Here is an 18,129-nt window from a genome sequence, read left to right on the forward strand (position 1 = left end):
CTGTGAAATACAAAACACTGATACAAATGACAGACTGAAGCAGTGATCCAAAACCAGGTTGGTATGTGAAGAATCAGGAAAAATCTAGTAACGAGTGGCTTAAAAAGAAAAGAATAAATATGTTGTAATGGCACAGTAGAAAGTTCAGCCCTCATCTCGACTCACTGGCTGTGGCAGAACCTCAAAAGAGTCACACATGAATGACTGCAAACCTCAGTGAATGGAAACAGACGGTCAAATATTTCTCCACAGTGATGTGAAAGACTGATAAAGCCACAATAGTAAAACTGGCTATACAATCTTTTGAATCATAGTGTGTACTTGATTTAATATACATGCTTTTGTATTTGGCTTATTTTTTAATCAATAAAAAATGACACTGAGGTAATATCTGAGGTTTTATTTACTTCATTTTTCATTCAAATTATGTCCTGTGTTGCATGACTGTACATTAGTTACAGCAGAGATCTACTGCATGTTGTTACTTTGTCACAACAAAAACATTTTTGTTGATACTGCAGTTTTGCATCACTCTTATGTGATGGAGTACTGAAAGTGTGCTACACTTGACAAAAAAACAACAACAACGCAAAAACAGGATCTGTGTTCTTCTTGAAGCATGTGGTGTGCAAGTGTTCATGGTTCTTTAAAGAGAAATGAAATATCTGACAAGGAAATAAAAGTTACCAATCATGCAGTTTAAAAACACTTTATTGCTGAACAAAATGTTTGTTTTACTCTCTCTCTCTTTTTTTTTTTAGATATAATTTTCTTTTTGGTGCAGAAAAGGGCCACACATTTACATTTCATTACACTTCTCCATTCGTCAAATTTTGGCATACTGTCCTGACTGCAGTCACAGATTCAAGGCTGCTGACCTAATTCCCAAAAAGGGACCAGAGCTGCATGGCTACGTAGTACAGTGATGTTTCACAGTTAAGCAACATCATTTGCAAATTTCTTACTTGGCTCCTGAATGTTTTTTCCTATACACACATTACCCTAAACCTACTTATTTAAGTTAGGTTAAAAAGAACAAGAACAAAAAACAAAACCTGGCATCTGATATATACAGTAGCTTGCAAAAGTATTCGGCTCCCTTGAACTTTTCCACATTTTGTCACATTACAGCCACAAACATGAGTCAATTTTATTGGAATTCCACGTGAAAGACCAGTACAAAGTGGTGCACACGTGAGGAGTGGAATGAAAATCATACATGATTCCAAACATTTTTTACAAATAAATAACTGAAAAGTGGGGTGTGCGTAATTATTCAGCTCCCTGAGTCAATACTTTGTAGAACCACCTTTTGCTGCAATTACAGCTGCCAGTCTTTTAGGGTATGTCTCTACCAGCTTTGCACATCTAGAGACTGAAATCCTTGCCCATTCTTCTTTGCAAAACAGCTCCAGCTCAGTCAGAATAGATGGACAGCATTTGTGAACAGCAGTTGTCAGATCTTGCCACAGATTCTCGATTGGATTTAGATCTGGACTTTGACTGGGCCATTCTAACACATGGATATGTTTTGTTTTAAACCGTTCCATTGTTGCTCTGGCTTTATGTTTAGGGTCGTTGTCCTGCTGGAAGGTGAACCTCCGCCCCAGTCTCAAGTCTTTTGCAGACTCCAAGAGGTTTTCTTCCAAGATTGCCCTGTATTTGGCTCCATCCATCTTCCCATCAACTCTGACCAGCTTCCCTGTCCCTGCTGAAGAGAAGCACCCCCAGAGCATGATGCTGCCACCACCATATTTGACAGTGGGGATGGTGTGTTCAGAGTGATGTGCAGTGTTAGTTTTCCGCCACACATAGCGTTTTGCACTTTGGCCAAAAAGTTCCATTCTGGTCTCATCTGACCAGAGCACTGTCTTCCACAGGTTTGCTGTGTCCCCCACGTGGCTTGTGCCAAACTGCAAACGGGACTTCTTATGGTTTTCTGTTAACAATGGCTTTCTTCTTGCCACTCTTCCATAAAGGCCAACTTTGTGCAGTGCATGACTAATAGTTGTCCTATGGACAGATTCCCCCACCTGAGCTGTAGATCTCTGCAGCTCGTCCAGAGTCACCATGGACCTCTTGACTGCATTTTTGATCAGCGCTCTCCTTGTTCGGCCTGTGAGTTTAGGTGGGCGGCCTTGTCTTGGTAGGTTTACAGTTGTGCCATACTCCTTCCATTTCTGAATGATGGCTTGAACAGTGCTCCGTGGGATGTTCAAGGCTTTTGCAAAGAAGAATGGGCAAGGATTTCAGTCTCTAGATGTGCAAAGCTGGTAGAGACATACCCTAAAAGACTGGCAGCTGTAATTGCAGCAAAAGGTGGTTCTACAAAGTATTGACTCAGGGGGCTGAATAATTACGCACACCCCACTTTGCAGTTATTTATTTGTAAAAAATGTTTGGAATCATGTATGACTTTTGTTCCACTTCTCACGTGTACACCACTTTGTGTTGGTCTTTCACGTGGAATTCCAATAAAATTGATTCATGTTTGTGGCTGTAATGTGACACAATGTGGAAAAGTTCAAGGGGGCCAAATACTTTTGCAAGCTCAGACTTTACTCTTTACAAGGAAATCTGATAAATGGCATACAGAGAATAGACTCCTCCCCCTTTAGCTTCCAAAATAGATGTAGTTTCCATGAGCAGGAACAAAAGATGAAAACTAGATTTCGCAAACAGCCACTATTGCATCAGCAGTGATTAATCACCTCCTTTGGTTCAGAATAAAGTACATTCACATCCTCACTTAAAGCTCGTCTGAGTTTGTTTTTGTCTGAGAGAAGTCACCATTTTGCACATTTCTGTCACTGGGAAATCCTTCACAAAGAGAAAATGAAAGATTAAATTATTGGAGAGACACAGTAACAAAGTCAAATGTCAACAAACACTAGCAAAACTGTTAGTGGCTGATAAAAAGCTGCAGCAAGAGCAACAGAGTCACTCTGGTTTAACCAGTAATGCAATAAATGTAGCATAAGGAAACTCACTGTGAGACGTTCCACGACAGTACCAAATCAGCAAAAATCCAAGCGCCAACACAACAGGGACCCCTTTAAATAATATCCTGAAAAGGGGGTCCAGGCTGGTTAATGAATATAGATAATTCCCTGGAAAAAGAAAAAAAAATACAATAACTGATATTATGAAATGTTCCACAGTTGTGTGTATCATGACTATTACCGTCTTTGCATTTAATGTCACAGCACATTTATTGTAGTAGAAGTACCAGGCAACACCTCAGATCAATCTTTGCTGAAATAACAATTTAAAATGAATAATTACCAGATGGGCATGTGACATTGACTTGACATCTAGGCTCTGAGAGGAAGTTGCTTTCAGTCTCGAGTCTACTGTGAAAATAGTGGACGTCAGTTTCTTCATCCAGGCTGTATGTGGTAGAGATGTTAGTCGTGGTTGAATTTGACAGACACGTTCCATTGTTCAAAGTCCACTGAATGTTAGGCTCTTTGTAGCTGTCAAGCTTTACAACACATTGGTAAACGTCTTCGCCATTTGGAAGAGTCTTCTTGTGCTGAAAAATATGTGTCCCTGGTGAGAGACGATTTTTGTTAAAATTATGAAATTACATGAGTATTAAAATACTGTTGGTATCCACAATGGATGACTTACCAAAAACCACAAGATTCACATAAAAACGTTTGTATTGTGGAGAATAAAAACGACAACTGTATTTTCCCTGGTCTTCTTTTGTGATGTTTTTTAATAGAACAGAACAATTACTGCTGTACTTATGAAAAAATGTTTCATATCGGTGGGACAGGTTGTCTTTAAAATCTAAGGTCCCATCATTATATCTGAAGATCAATTTTGCCTCCACCCCTCTCTCCTCATCTTCTTCCACTTGCCACTTGAAGTCCTTATTCAAATCTCTATTAGAGCAGTCACATGGCAGGAGCACATCGTCTTTCTCAAAGCCTTTAACAGTGACGCCTTCACCTGCAACAGAAAAGATGACCAATCATAAGTCCAGTTATAAGAATCACAATGTCAGTTTTCCTGCTGCATTAAATTATCAAAAGTAAACTTGACAAAATAGGAAAACACAGAACTTGCTGCTTCTCAAAAGTTCAATAATCACAGAGAAACTGAGGAACAACTTGTGGGCTTTACAGCTCTGCTGTTAGAGTCATTTTCAGATGAAAGTATTTCTCGTGGGAATCCAACCAGTGACTCTCCACTGTGCATTATATGTAGGATTTGCTGTATCTTCTAAAAGACTTGGCATAATCATAAAAACACAATTCAGTGATTTGAGTTCATCAATAGTACAAAAACTACACCTACACCCCCCCCCCCCCCCCCCCCCCCAATTTTTTTCCACATGTCGAGGAGCGTGTCAGGCTACATTTCACTGTGTGTTATACTTGTATAACTATGCATGTGACAAATAAAGAACCTTGAAAACAGCACAAAGTCAAGTGTTCTGAAGTGGCTGACCTCTTATTTGCAACCATCGATTTTATTTATTGAAAAATCTGGGCAGAAACATTTGGGGAAAATAGTAAAGATACCAATAAAGAGAACAAGAAACATATCTTTATATTGTTTTCTTTCATTGAAGAGTGTGGAAAGAGTGAATAAATGAAAGAATGCAGGAAATAAGTTATTCAGTTATGTAAATGATAATAAATCAAGTAAAATAAAAGTTTGTTGTGATTTCATATCAACTGTGTTTGAGTTAATGCCATCAGTCTGCTGTAAGTTGCCAGTTACTGTTTCACTTCTGGAGTTTATTTCTTTGACACTACAGAGCTGGTTTGTTATATTTATGTAGGTTATAGTGAGTATAATAAACTAAGTAAGTAACTAATAGTTAAAGCTGTACTAGTTGTTTTCACCTAGTTCTTGTGTAATGTTTAGCTTAGTACATTCCTCCCTGTGAAATATTAACAATCAGCATATTTCACAACTGTACATTTCAAACAATCATCCGGCAACTCCACATTTTTCATTTACCATCCACACAATCACTCATGTTTGTGTTTGTTACTCTTGTTTCACTTTCTGATAAATCTCCAGTACATCTGCACAGTTCTTTGTGCTTCATGTTTTCCATCTGTTATTCTTTTACACTTCCTGTGATAACTGCCTAAATACTTCTATATTCAAATTATAATCCCTTCCATCGTGACAATTGCAGCATGGAATTTTGCAACGTGTTCTGGTTTAGGCATGAAACTAAGATATGTTTGCACAACCACTCCTTGTTAGAGATTTGAGCCTCACTTTGTTTGCATTTCTTCAGATTAAATAAAGAAAGTAGGGCTGCAGCATTCATCGAGTATTTCGAAGAATTCGATAATTTAAAAAAAAAATTATCGCCACAAATTCTTTGCTTTGATGATGTAGCGCGCCACTGTCACCATGGAAACCCACATTTGCGACTTAAACCAGACCTGCAATAGAAACGTATTTAGTAGCAGCGTTTGAATAAAAAGTCTGACCACATTAAGCCCACACAGCCTCCAGCTTTAAATAGAAAGCCTGGTAACACTGATATAACACTGATAACAGCAGAAGTGATGATGACCGCAAAGAGCAAAGGGGCGAAGCTGTTACCGAGACGAGGGCTGTGGAGACCGCACGCTTGAAGTACGGTGTGTACTATAAGTACGAGAAGTGAGGAAGTGAGAGGCTTGTGAAATGGGACGGTCTAGCCTTCGTCGCGCTGCCCAGGTTGCCTAGCAACCATGATACTAACCGGGAGAAACGTTTCATACAGCATCGTTTGACAGAAATGATGATGAAATAACAATTTAAAATGAATAATTACCAGATGGGCATGTGACATTGACTTGACATCTAGGCTCTGAGAGGAAGTTGCTTTCAGTCTCGAGTCTACTGTGAAAATAGTGGACGTCAGTTTCTTCATCCAGGCTGTATGTGGTAGAGATGTTAGTCGTGGTTGAATTTGACAGACACGTTCCATTCAAAGTCCACTGAATGTTAGGCTCTTTGTAGCTGTCAAGCTTTACAACACATTGGTAAACGTCTTCGCCATTTGGAAGAGTCTTGTTGTGCTGAAAAATATGTGTCCCTGGTGAGAGACGATTTTTGTTAAAATTATGAAATTACATGAGTATTAAAATACTGTTGGTATTCACAATGGATGACTTACCAAAAACCACAAGATTCACAACAAAACGTCTGTATTGTGGAGAATAAAAACGACAACTGTATTTTCCCTGGTCTTCTTTTGTGATGTTTTTTAATAGAACAGAACAATTACTGCTGTCCTTATGAAAAAATGTTTCATATCGGTGTGACAGGTTGTCTTTAAAATCTAAGGTCCCATCATTATATCTGAAGATCAATTTTGCCTCCACCCCTCTCTCCTCATCTTCTTCCACTTGCCACTTGAAGTCCTTATTCAAATCTCTATTAGGGCAGTCACATGGCAGGAGCACATCGTCTTTCTCAAAGCCTTTAACAGTGACGCCTTCACCTGCAACAGAAAAGATGACCAATCATAAGTCCAGTTATAAGAATCACAATGTCAGTTTTCCTGCTGCATTAAATTATCAAAAGTAAACTTGACAAAATAGGAAAACACAGAACTTGCTGCTTCACAAAAGTTCAATAATCACAGAGAAACTGAGAAACAACTTGTGGGCTTTACAGCTCTGCTGTTAGAGTCATTTTCAGATGAAAGTATTTCTCGTGGGAATCCAACCAGTGACTCTCCACTGTGCATTATATGTAGGATTTGCTGTATCTTCTAAAAGACTTGGCATAATCATAAAAACACAATTCAGTGATTTGAGTTCATCAATAGTACAAAAACAGCACAAAGTCAAGTGTTCTGAAGTGGCCGACCTCTTATTTGCAACCATCGATTTTATTTATTGAAAAATCTGGGCAGAAACATTTGGGGAAAATAGTAAAGATACCAATAAAGAGAACAAGAAACATATCTTTATATTGTTTTCTTTCATTGAAGAGTGTGGAAAGAGTGAATAAATGAAAGAATGCAGGAAATAAGTTATTCAGTTATGTAAATGATAATAAATCAAGTAAAATAAAAGTTTGTTGTGATTTCATATCAACTGTGTTTGAGTTAATGCCATCAGTCTGCTGTAAGTTGCCAGTTACTGTTTCACTTCTGGAGTTTATTTCTTTGACACTACAGAGGTGGTTTGTTATATTTATGTAGGTTATAGTGAGTATAATAAACTAAGTAAGTAACTAATAGTTAAAGCTGTACTAGTTGTTTTCACCTAGTTCTTGTGTAATGTTTAGCTGAGTACATTCCTCCCTGTGAAATATTAACAATCATCATATTTAACAACTGTACATTTCAAACAATCATCCGGCAACTCCACATTTTTCATTTACCATTCACACAATCACTCATGTTTGTGTTTGTTACTCTTGTTTCACTTTCTGATAAATCTCCAGTACATCTGCACAGTTCTTTGTGTGCAGATTAAATGTGAACACAAAGTGCAAATCCCCCGTTCACTTGAGGGCACGTACACAGACATGCCGTCGGGTGCTGAAAGATGACATCTGACAGATTCCTAAGCTGCAGGTTCCGTCACTCTCAGACCAAAATTCACTCACAGTTAAAAAAACAAAACAAAAACAAAAAACAACTTTACGTAATTTTACACATTTCTTATAATTTAACTCCAAAGAGTCATGCTGACAGATTTCTTTCTTTGTTACAGGAGCTTTTTCTTTATATTGAAAAACAGTTAAATATGCAACTTCTTTACACTGACAGAATAGGAAACTTCACCGATCCAGCCCGCTGACACCAAAGTGGGCTTTTTGTGGCCTGCAGTGTAAAATGAGTTTGACACCTCGAGTTTGGACATTAATGAATACTAAAAGCCTATGAGTTTGAATTGAATATAACTTTGCCACATTTAACACATAAGATTAAACAATCAATACTAATAAAAAAATTGAATAAAATAAAATGAAAGAACTAAACACAAATTTTATGCCTTCCTATATAGGTTAGACTTGAACTCAACCTTTTTTCTTTTTCTTTTTAAACACTCTAGGCTGTTTAAACAGTGGTTTAGTGGAATGATATGGTTGATGAAGAACACATTTCCAATCACGAGACATTAGCGGTAAATGTCTATAGAAAGTTTTGCCACTAAAAAGGAAAAGAATGTGCACTGCTGTGTTTTGCAAATTTTATGAGTCCATTTTTTTTTATCACAGATAAGGCGTGGACTAGAAATGTTTTGCAATGAAGCTCTGTTAGTCTTTTAGTCCAGGGTTAGCTTTAATCTACATCTGAGAAACTGGGTGAACGAGTCAAGGTTGAACTAACCTTGATACGGCTTTTAGGATGTCATTTGTTACAAAATGTATTCCTTTGCATTTCTACCCATTCAAGTGTTTAATGTTTTGACTATTAGATAAGAGCTGTGCAAAGTTAATATAATTATGCAACTGTCTTAATAAGACTAATAGGAGATTATTTGACATTGGTTGGATGTGGTTTTCATAGGATAATAATGTGTGTACAAAAAAATATGTGTGAGATATTTTTAATCCAGCAGCTCTGCAAACCTCTCTTATTTACGTGTCACAGAAGACAAGTTTTTACTGTACACTGACTTAAAGATTGACTGACTTTATTGATTTATACTGAGCAGTGTCAACAATATTCTACAACTGTGTTAGGGTTAGAAATTTAACACTAAGTAGTCCTGATTTTCTAACATTGAAAAATCAACACTGGCATTTCTGTGCACATTTTCAGGAAAAGACATATATCTCTTTGCATTTAAGTAATTTGACTGACATGGAGACGTGCATACCTGCAGACACCGCAAAAAACGCGGAGAGAAGGAAAAAACGCATGATTCCTCCACGGGTAGACTGATGCTCGAGGTAGTCTGTACTTCCCAGCATGTGATTTATAATATGTGTGGTAGTCTGCTCTTCTAACTTTTATCCTCTTCTCCGTGCACCTCGAAGCACTTGAAAGGTCACAAATCCCCACTAGGGCCCACCTGTCCTGAACCATGGTTGCTGTTCATTGATAGGGCGGCCAAAACATTATCAACACCCAATAATCTCACCACACGTCAACACTTCTCAAACACTGTCAACAAAACCGCACATCGGAAACTTTGCAGAAGATTTGTAGCTGAGTTTTTGCATTTTATGTAACATTTAAAAAAGTTCGAATATGAAGAAACCTTTTGCTTTTATCATATTCATCCAAAGTAACCTTTGCAGCGCAGTCTGAATATCATCACATACATGTTTGCACAGTGTGCCATATCAGCTCATAGACTGTGAGTACTGCCATGTGTATAAGTTTCCTACTCCTACCCATAACACCAGCCGAATCAAAACACTTGTACAGATTTGCTGATGTGAGGTAGCAAACTCCTCTAAAGCGTAAATGCACTGAAGCTTACACCTGTTATGTTTAAATCATGGCGACAAACGCCCTTTCGCATTTAACCTTAAAAAGCATCTGACCACTTTCCCAGTCCAAACTGCCTTACCCAGGGTGGAAAGTCAGTCTTTTTCCAGATGTGGTTTCATTTCTACATGCTAGCCACTTAGCCGCTTGTGCTACTTCCTGGTGTTCTCTACATCACTTGAAACGTAGTAACTGGCATGTGGTTTAACGGTGTGTACCGCCAGATCTTTAGGAGAGACCGGGGATAGTTGTAACATTTTTGACATTTCTGGTTGTAGCTTGGAGCTCTTTTAAGGTGTGGATTCAAAATGTAATGCAAAGTATTTACATGTCTCTGCTATTAAATAGTGCAGCTATTTTCTCTGCAGCACAATTACTTATTGCATGGTGTGGTCTCAAACACAAAGAGTGAAATGTTACAATTAACCCCATTGTCTGGGTTAGTTGTAACATATGCTGGGATGAAATGTAACACAATGAAATAAGGGTTCTGACAAAATCTTAACATCTAACCTTTTTTATTCAACACCAGAATACACTTAGAACTATTTATGTAGCTGTGTGTGTGTGTGTGTGTGTGTGTGTGTGTGTGTGTGTGTGTGTGTGTGTGTGTGTGTGTGTGTGTGTGTGTGTGTGTCAGAATGCAGAAATCTAGCTTTTGAACATATTCCAACCCCCAAAAAAGACAAATTATGGAATTTTCAACAATTGAATATTTCATTCAATTTGGTTGGTCTTCCTTGAGTTTGGCCTCATTGGCTCAATGGGCATTGTAACCTACAACTCTTGCACCAACTTTTGAATATAACAATGAAGCTGAAAAAATGTAGTTGTGCATCACTTGTGTAGTTGTGCAATTCCATTGCAATGTCCATGAGAAGAATTACTTTTTTTCATGGCTTACATTGGTGTGGTTTGCAAAGTGCTTCAGAAAGATGAGGAAATCTGTTTCTTGCACCCACCCTGATTTATTTCCACTACCAATACTTCCTACTGGCCCATCTCTGACAAAGTGGTCTGCATAACGTATGCGTCGGAACACAAACATTGGAGGAATTGTGTTGCCAATGGCATTAACCGCATATACAAAGGTGACCAGTGAACCTCTCTCTGCTGATGTCATTGCCCTAACTTGTTTAAAATAAGTTAAAGTAATAGTGTGGTAAGTTGTAACATCTGCATTATTGTTACAGCTGACCCAGACTCCTATAGCCATGAACTAACTAATATTACAGACAACTGCTAAAACATTAGCACTAAAGACCTACACAGAATATATCACCATATAGAAGGTCCTGAGTTCGATTCCATCATCAGGCTGGGGTTTTCTGTGTAGAGTTTGCATGTTCTCCCCGTGTTTGCGTGGGTTCCTTCCGGGTACTCCGGCTTCCTCCCACCGTCCAAAGACATGCAGCTTGTGGGGATAGGTTAATTGATTAATCCAAATTGCCACTAGGTGTGAATGTGAGCGCGAATGGTTGTCTGTCTCTGTGTGTTAGCCCTGCGACAGACTGGCGACCTGTCCAGGGTGTACCCCGCCTCTCGCCCTATGACAGCTGGGATAGGCTCCAGCGCCCCCTGTGACCCTGAAAAGGACAAGCGGAAGGGAATGGATGGAGTTTAACTGCAAAGTAGATAATGCTATTAGAAATTGAAATACATTTTTTAAAAATTACTTTTTGGCATAAAAATTACTTTTCTTCTTCTTAAATTGTCTGTGTTTGCCAAAATTTGCTCATTTTTCACATGTGATAGAAGAACTGAATTGGGCATGTATAGAATGAATCACATCATTTGAAACTTGATGTTTCCCTGATTGGAGAAATTGGAAGTGTTACAACTGACCCACATTACAACTATCCGGTCTCCCTATAGACGTGTGGTATCTACAGATTAACTGAGCCTCAGAGAGCGAGAGCAGAGACTAGAGCAATTTGCTGGTTTGGAGCATTCAGGTGTGCTCAGACACACACCTGAAGAAACCACAAGACTTCTGGAGGAATGTCCTTTGGATAGATAAGACCAAAGTGAAGACGTTTGACTGCCTCATACTCAGTGAAAAGTACAGTGATGGAGGGACAATCAATTCAGCTTGCTTTGCACCCACAGAACCTGGGCACCTTGAACTCCTCCATATACTAGAGTCAAATGTGAGGCCATCTGATTCCAAACACAAGAGGAAATCTAGAAAGGAGTGGTTTAAAAAGAAAAGAATAAATATGTTGTAATGGCTCAGTCGAAAGTTCAGCCCTCATCTCGACTCACTGGCTGTGGCAGGACCTCAAAAGAGCCATGGACGAATGACTCCCTGCAAACCTCAATGAATGGAAACAATTTTCAACAAACAGACGGTCAAATATTTCTTCATGATGTGAGAGACTGATAAAGTCACAATGATAAACTGGTTATACAATCTTTTGAATCTTAGTGTCTACTTAAAAACGAAACTGTTTAATATCTGAGATTTTATTTACTTCATTTTAGAACCATCTTTTTTTTTATTATGTCCTGATGTGATTGTGTCACATGACTGTACATTAGCTACAGCAGGCATCCACTGCATGATGTTTCTTTGTCACAACTAGAACAATTTTCAGTGGATCCTGCAGTTTTCCATGCAGGACTTTCATGTGATGGAGTACTCTGAAAGTGTGCTACACCGGACAAAAAAAAAAAACAGGATCTGTGTTCTTCTTGAAGCATGTGGTGTGCATGTGTTCATTAAAGAGAAAAAGGAGAAATGAAAGCTCTTAAATAGACAAAAATTACCCATCATGCAGTTTAAAAAAAACAACTTTAAAAAACTTTATTGCTGAATTTAATTTTACAAATCAATCTTGAAAAAATATAGAAAGGTGTTGCAAAATATCTGACCAGATCTCAGGTAGATTGTGTGGATGTAAATCACACTCAGTTTCTATTGTCAGTATTGTGTGAACAACACTTCAACCTTATTGTATGTGGTTATTAAACATGTTAGAATTGACATTAAAAATCATACGTCAATATATCAGGATACAAAACTATACAGGGTGTTAAACAAAAACAAACATTATCAGCAACTTTGTAAAAAACAAGACAAAAATGTTTATTTTACTCTTGTTTATACACTTTTCTTTTTGGTGCTGAAAAAGGCCACACATTCACATTTCATTACACTCCATTCTTCAGATTTTGGCGTACTGTCCTGACTGCGGTCACAGTTTCAAGGCTGATGAACTAATTCCCAAAAAGCCAGAGCTGCACGGCGACTTAGTACAGTGATGTTTCACAGTTGAGTTAAGCAACATCATTTACAAATTTCTTGCATGGCACCTGAATGGGTTTTTTTCTATTAACTATACATTATACACATTACCCTAAACCTACTTGTTTATAAAAGTGAAAAAAAAAAACAAGTATTAAAAAAAAAAAAACATTCACAGTGCTCCATGTACCAAAAAGACAGTTACAGAAGAACAAATTACACCTTTCCATGTCATCAAAGAAAAGAAGCCTTTACACAGAAACTTACGTTTGGTAATAAAATATATACATTTCATACATAACAAATTAGTATTTAAGTACATTGAGATAAACAACGAGAAAATATTTTGGTACAAATATTAGACTTAGGGAAAATAAAGCCCATAACCGATTAGTGCAGCAATGTCAGAATAATGTTGAGTAAACTAGTTATGGTACATATATAAAATATGTAAATATGGCACTTAGCATCTGTTATATATAATTCAGAGTTTACAAGGAAATCTGATGAATGGAATAGTCTCCTCCTCCTTTAGCTTCCAAAATAGATGTACTTTCCATAAGCAGGAACAAAAGATGAAAACTAGATTTCGCAAACAGCCACTATTGCATCAGCAGTGAGTAATCACCTCCTTTGGCTCAGAAGAAAGTACTTTCCCATTTTCACTTTGGAGCTCGTCTGAGAGAAGTCACTATTTTACACCCATTTTACACATCTTCCCTCACCGGAAAATCTTTAACAAAGAGAAAATGAAAGATTAAATTATTGGAGAGACACAGTAACAAAGCCAAATGTCAACAAACACTAGCAAAACTGTTAGTGGCTGATAAAAAGCTGCAGCAAGAGCAACAGAGTCATTCTGGTTTAACCAGTAATGCAGTTCACGTGGCGTTACGAAACTCACTGTGAGACGTTCCACGACGGCACCAAATCAGCAAAAATCCAAGCACCAACACAACAGGGACCCCTTTACACAATATCCTGAAATAGGGGTCTGGGTTGGGGTCTTTGCTGGTACCTGACATTGAACTCATCGCTGGAAATAAAAAAAATTATAATAATTGATATTATGAAATGTTCCACAGTGACCTGTATAATAAGTGTTACTATCTTTGCATTTAATGTCACAGCACATTTATTGTAGTAGAAGTACCAGGCAACACCTCAGATCAATCTTTGCTGAAATAACAATTTAAAATGAATAATTACCAGATGGGCATGTGACATTGACTTGACATCTAGGCTCTGAGAGGAAGTTGCTTTCAGTCTCGAGTCTACTGTGAAAATAGTGGACGTCAGTTTCTTCATCCAGGCTGTATGTGGTAGAGATGTTAGTCGTGGTTGAATTTGACAGACACGTTCCATTGTTCAAAGTCCACTGAATGTTAGGCTCTTTGTAGCTGTCAAGCTTTACAACACATTGGTAAACGTCTTCGCCATTTGGAAGAGTCTTGTTGTGCTGAAAAATATGTGTCCCTGGTGAGAGATGATTTTTGTTAAAATTATGAAATTACATGAGTATTAAAATACTGTTGGTATCCACAATGGATGACTTACCAAAAACCACAAGATTCACATAAAAACGTTTATATTGTGGAGAATAAAAACGTTTGTATTGTGGAGAATAAAAACGACAACTGTATTTTCCCTGGTCTTCTTTTGTGATGTTTTTTAATAGAACAGAACAATTACTGCTGTCCTTATGAAAAAATGTTTCATATCGGTGGGACAGGTTGTCTTTAAAATCTAAGGTCCCATCATTATATCTGAAGATCAATTTTCTCTCCACCCCTCTCTCCTCATCTTTTTCCACTTGCCACTTGAAGTCCTTATTCAAATCTCTATTAGGGCAGTCACATGGCAGGAGCACATCGTCTTTCTCAAAGCCTTTGACAGTGACAGGAATGCCTTCACCTGCAACAGAAAAGATGACCAATCATAAGTCCAGTTATGAGAATCACAATGTCAGTTTTCCTGCTGCATTAAATTATCAAAAGTAAACTTGACAAAATAGGAAAACACAGAACTTGCTGCTTCTCAAAAGTTCAATAATCACAGAGAAACTGAGGAACAACTTGTGGGCTTTACAGCTCTGCTGTTAGAGTCAATTTCAGATGAAAGTATTTCTCGTGAGGATATGTAGGATTTGCTTTATCTTCTAAAAGACCTGGCATAATCATAAAAATACAATTCAGTGATTTGGGTTCATCAATAGTACAAAAAGAGCAGAAAGTCAAGTGCCTATAGCTTAATAAAGTGTTATATTTATGTAGGCTATAGTGAGTATAACGAACTAAATAACTAACTACTAGTTAAAACTAGTTGTTTTCATGTAGTTCTTGTGTAATGTTTAGCTGAGTACATTCCTCCCTGTGAAATATTAACAATCATCATATTTAACAACTGTACATTTAAAACAATCCACCCGGGAACGCCACATTTTTATTTACCATCCACACAATCACTCATGTTTGCTTTTGTTGCTCTTGTTTCACTTTCTGATAAATCTCCAGTACATCTGCACAGTTGTTTGTGTGTTTCATGTTTTCCATCTGTTGTTCTTTTGCACTTCAAGTGATAACTGCCTAAATATTTCTATATTCAAATTATAATCCCTTCTATTGTGCCAATTGCTACATGGAATTTAGCAACATGTTCTAGGCATGAAACTATACATGATTGCACAACCACTCCTTGTTAGAGATTTGAGCCTCAATTTGTTTGCATTTCTTCAGATTGAATAAAGAAAAGACATCGAAAGAAAAGAGCTGAAAGAGCTGATGATAACCAGACGATGTAAACAGACAGCTCTGACCTGACAGTTCAGGTCATCTCCAATAAACTAAAATAATTAAAACAGTCAAGGCAAAGGTCTTCTGTGACTTTTTACTGGATTTTACAAAGTAGGCGTGTTTGTTTCTGTATCTATAAATAATCAAATTCTTTTAATCAAAGTATTTCTCGATTCTGATGAGAAAGGTTTCAGATTTTTTGGGGAGAATGTATATATGTGCATTCAAATTGCATCTCTGAGGATTCGCATTAGGTTTAGTCATTACTAAATACTAAAAATGTATGAGTTTTATATATATAACTACATGTAATTGTACCACATTTAGCACATAATTTGATTTTTATTATTGATTGTTTAATCTTACGTACAAACTGAATTAAAACAAATACTAAAATGAAAGAACTAAAAACAAATGATTGCCTTCCTATACAGGTTAGACCTGAACTTGACCTTGTTGTTTTAACAGTGGTTTACGGTTGAAGAAGAACACATTTCCAATCACGTGACATTAGTGAAAAAACTTTCTATGAACATTCGCTGCTAAAAAGGAAAACAAAGTGTAACTTTTATGAGTGTTAAAAGATGTGAACCTTAAGTAATCTAATAGACTTTACCACAGCAGCCCAGTAGTTACTCCCACTTTAGCTCATAGCTAAAAGTATGATTTAAAAAAACAAAAAATGATTGCAATGTCTTTGATAAAGGAAGAGCTAAAGCTTTCATAAGTCTTAAAACTTAAGTTTCACAGATTAAGGCATGAACTAGAAATGTTTTAGTCTTTTAGTTCAGAGTTAGTTTTAATCCACGTCTGGGAATCTGGGTGAATGAGTCAAGGTTGAACTGACTTGATACGTCTTTTAGGATGTCACGCACTACAGATTTTATTGCTTTGCATTTCTACCCACGCAAGTGATTCACCTTTCTGATTTTTAGGTAAGAGCTGTGCGAAAATTAACATGATTATGTAACTGTCTTAATAAGACTATTAGAAATTGTATGATGTAGTTTTCATAAGGTGATAATGTGTGTACAAAAAAAATGTGTGTGAGCTTTTTTAATCCAGTTTTGATTATAAAAGAACAGCTTTTCAAACAGCTCTTACACTGTGGTATTTTTAATTGCTGTAGCAGAACATGTAATTGAATTGTTTAAACTATTTATGATTTGGTTACTCATTGAATGTGGTCTTAACTTCATCTAGTTCACACATTAGTACTTTTGGCTACTCCCCAGGTGGACGGATCTGTGTTTGATTTGGCACAAATTCTTCACTGGATTTTCTGATCCAGGCTCCTGCAATCAAACTGGGGATCTTTGCACATAAAGCAAACATGTGGAGCACTAAAACCCCTGTCCCAGCTCCATCTGAGTTCCATCTATATGGTAAATGGCCTGTATTTATATAGCGCTTTACTAGTCCCTAAGGACCCCAAAGCGCTTTACATATCCAGTCATCCACCCATTCACGCACACATTCACACACTGGTGATGGCAAGCTACATTGTAGCCACAGCCACCCTGGGGCGCACTGACAGAGGCGAGGCTGCCGGACACTGGCGCCACCGGGCCCTATGACCACCACCAGTAGGCAACGAGTGAAGTGTCTTGCCCAAGGACACAACAACCAAGACTGTCCAAGCCAGGGCTCGAACCGGCAACCTTCCGATTACAAGGCGAACTCCCAACTCTTGAGCCACAATCGCCCCTATACACAAACACAATCTGTCTAGCATATTAATAGCTTTTCATGTACAGTAAACAAGTAAGATTTTTTTCTGCTAAGATAACCTCCATATGGTATCCAAGATTTAAGATTTAAAAATTTTCAGTATCATTGTAAGTGTGATAGAATTGCTCCACCCAAGAATAAGCCTCATAACATCTTGACCAAAGATGTCTTAATGGACCGTTGATGCGACTCAGAATAAACAAGCAAACTGGGAGTGTGTTGCTGAATACCTCCAAGAGGGGTCAAGGGAACCCAGCTATGAGCTGAAACAGGGAGGGAAGCATAAAACTCACGACTAGCATTAAGTCTTAACTTCTTAAGTTCAAGAGTTTACTTTTGTGTTAAAAGCTGACATGAAAGTGTGACCTGGGAACGGACAACCGATTAACAGATGAAGGTCTTTTAAGCATTTACAGCAAATATAATGCAGAATTAACACTCAAGAAACATCGTGAAGATTTTTTGTGTTAAATCAACACTTTTGAAGTTGAAGATTGACTGACCTACTTAATTGATTAACACTGAGCAGTGCCAATAATATTTCTACACCGGTCTTAGCGTTATAAATTCAACACTAAGTCGTGCTGATTTGCTAACATTGAAGAATCAACACTGGCATTTCTGATGTGTACCCTTTTTATGAGAAGAGAACGACATAAATCTCTTTGCATTTAAATGTTTTGCTTGGCATGAAGACTTACCTGCGGACACCACAAAAAACACGGAGAGCAGGAAAAAACGCATAATTCCTCCACGGGTGGACTGCTGCTAGAGGTAATCTGTACTTCCCAGATTGCGATTGATAATCTGTGTTAGTCTGCTGTCCTGATCTGCTCCTTCTGACAACACTTTCTGATGCTACATTTTCGAGAGCTCTGTAACTTCTGTGCGCCTCGAGCCAAACCACTCCACTTAGATGTCGTGTTATTGGGAAA

The 18,129-nt window shown here is 37.7% G+C and overlaps 1 protein-coding gene across 3 annotated transcripts; it reads right to left on the minus strand.

Moving 5' to 3' along the window:
- Window positions 1–2,489: 2,489 nt before the first annotated feature.
- On the minus strand, window positions 2,490–18,104 carry LOC113007351 (uncharacterized). 3 transcript variants are annotated; one of them, XM_080290833.1, is made up of 7 exons: window positions 17,896–18,081; window positions 6,143–6,469; window positions 5,798–6,061; window positions 3,634–3,960; window positions 3,286–3,552; window positions 2,991–3,110; window positions 2,490–2,820 (listed from the first exon to the last, which is right to left on the minus strand). In XM_080290833.1, exons 1-7 carry the CDS (start codon window positions 17,936–17,938, stop codon window positions 2,750–2,752), a joined length of 1,419 nt encoding a protein of 472 aa, XP_080146959.1. In that variant the 5' UTR covers window positions 17,939–18,081; the 3' UTR covers window positions 2,490–2,749. The 3 variants fall into 3 exon arrangements, 2 of the variants coding, with proteins under 2 accessions (XP_080146959.1, XP_080146958.1); XM_080290832.1 differs by lacking the exon at window positions 17,896–18,081 and adding an exon at window positions 8,808–9,016; XR_013902345.1 differs by lacking the exons at window positions 2,490–2,820; window positions 2,991–3,110; window positions 3,286–3,552; ... (1 more) ...; window positions 5,798–6,061; window positions 6,143–6,469 and adding exons at window positions 12,488–13,404; window positions 13,576–13,707; window positions 13,881–14,147; window positions 14,229–14,585 and having other exon boundaries at window positions 17,896–18,104.
- Window positions 18,105–18,129: the final 25 nt, after the last annotated feature.

The sequence above is a fragment of the Astatotilapia calliptera genome, chromosome 16 (assembly GCF_964374335.1).
Source record: "Astatotilapia calliptera chromosome 16, fAstCal68.1, whole genome shotgun sequence".
NCBI classification, from domain to species: Eukaryota; Metazoa; Chordata; class Actinopteri; order Cichliformes; family Cichlidae; genus Astatotilapia; species Astatotilapia calliptera.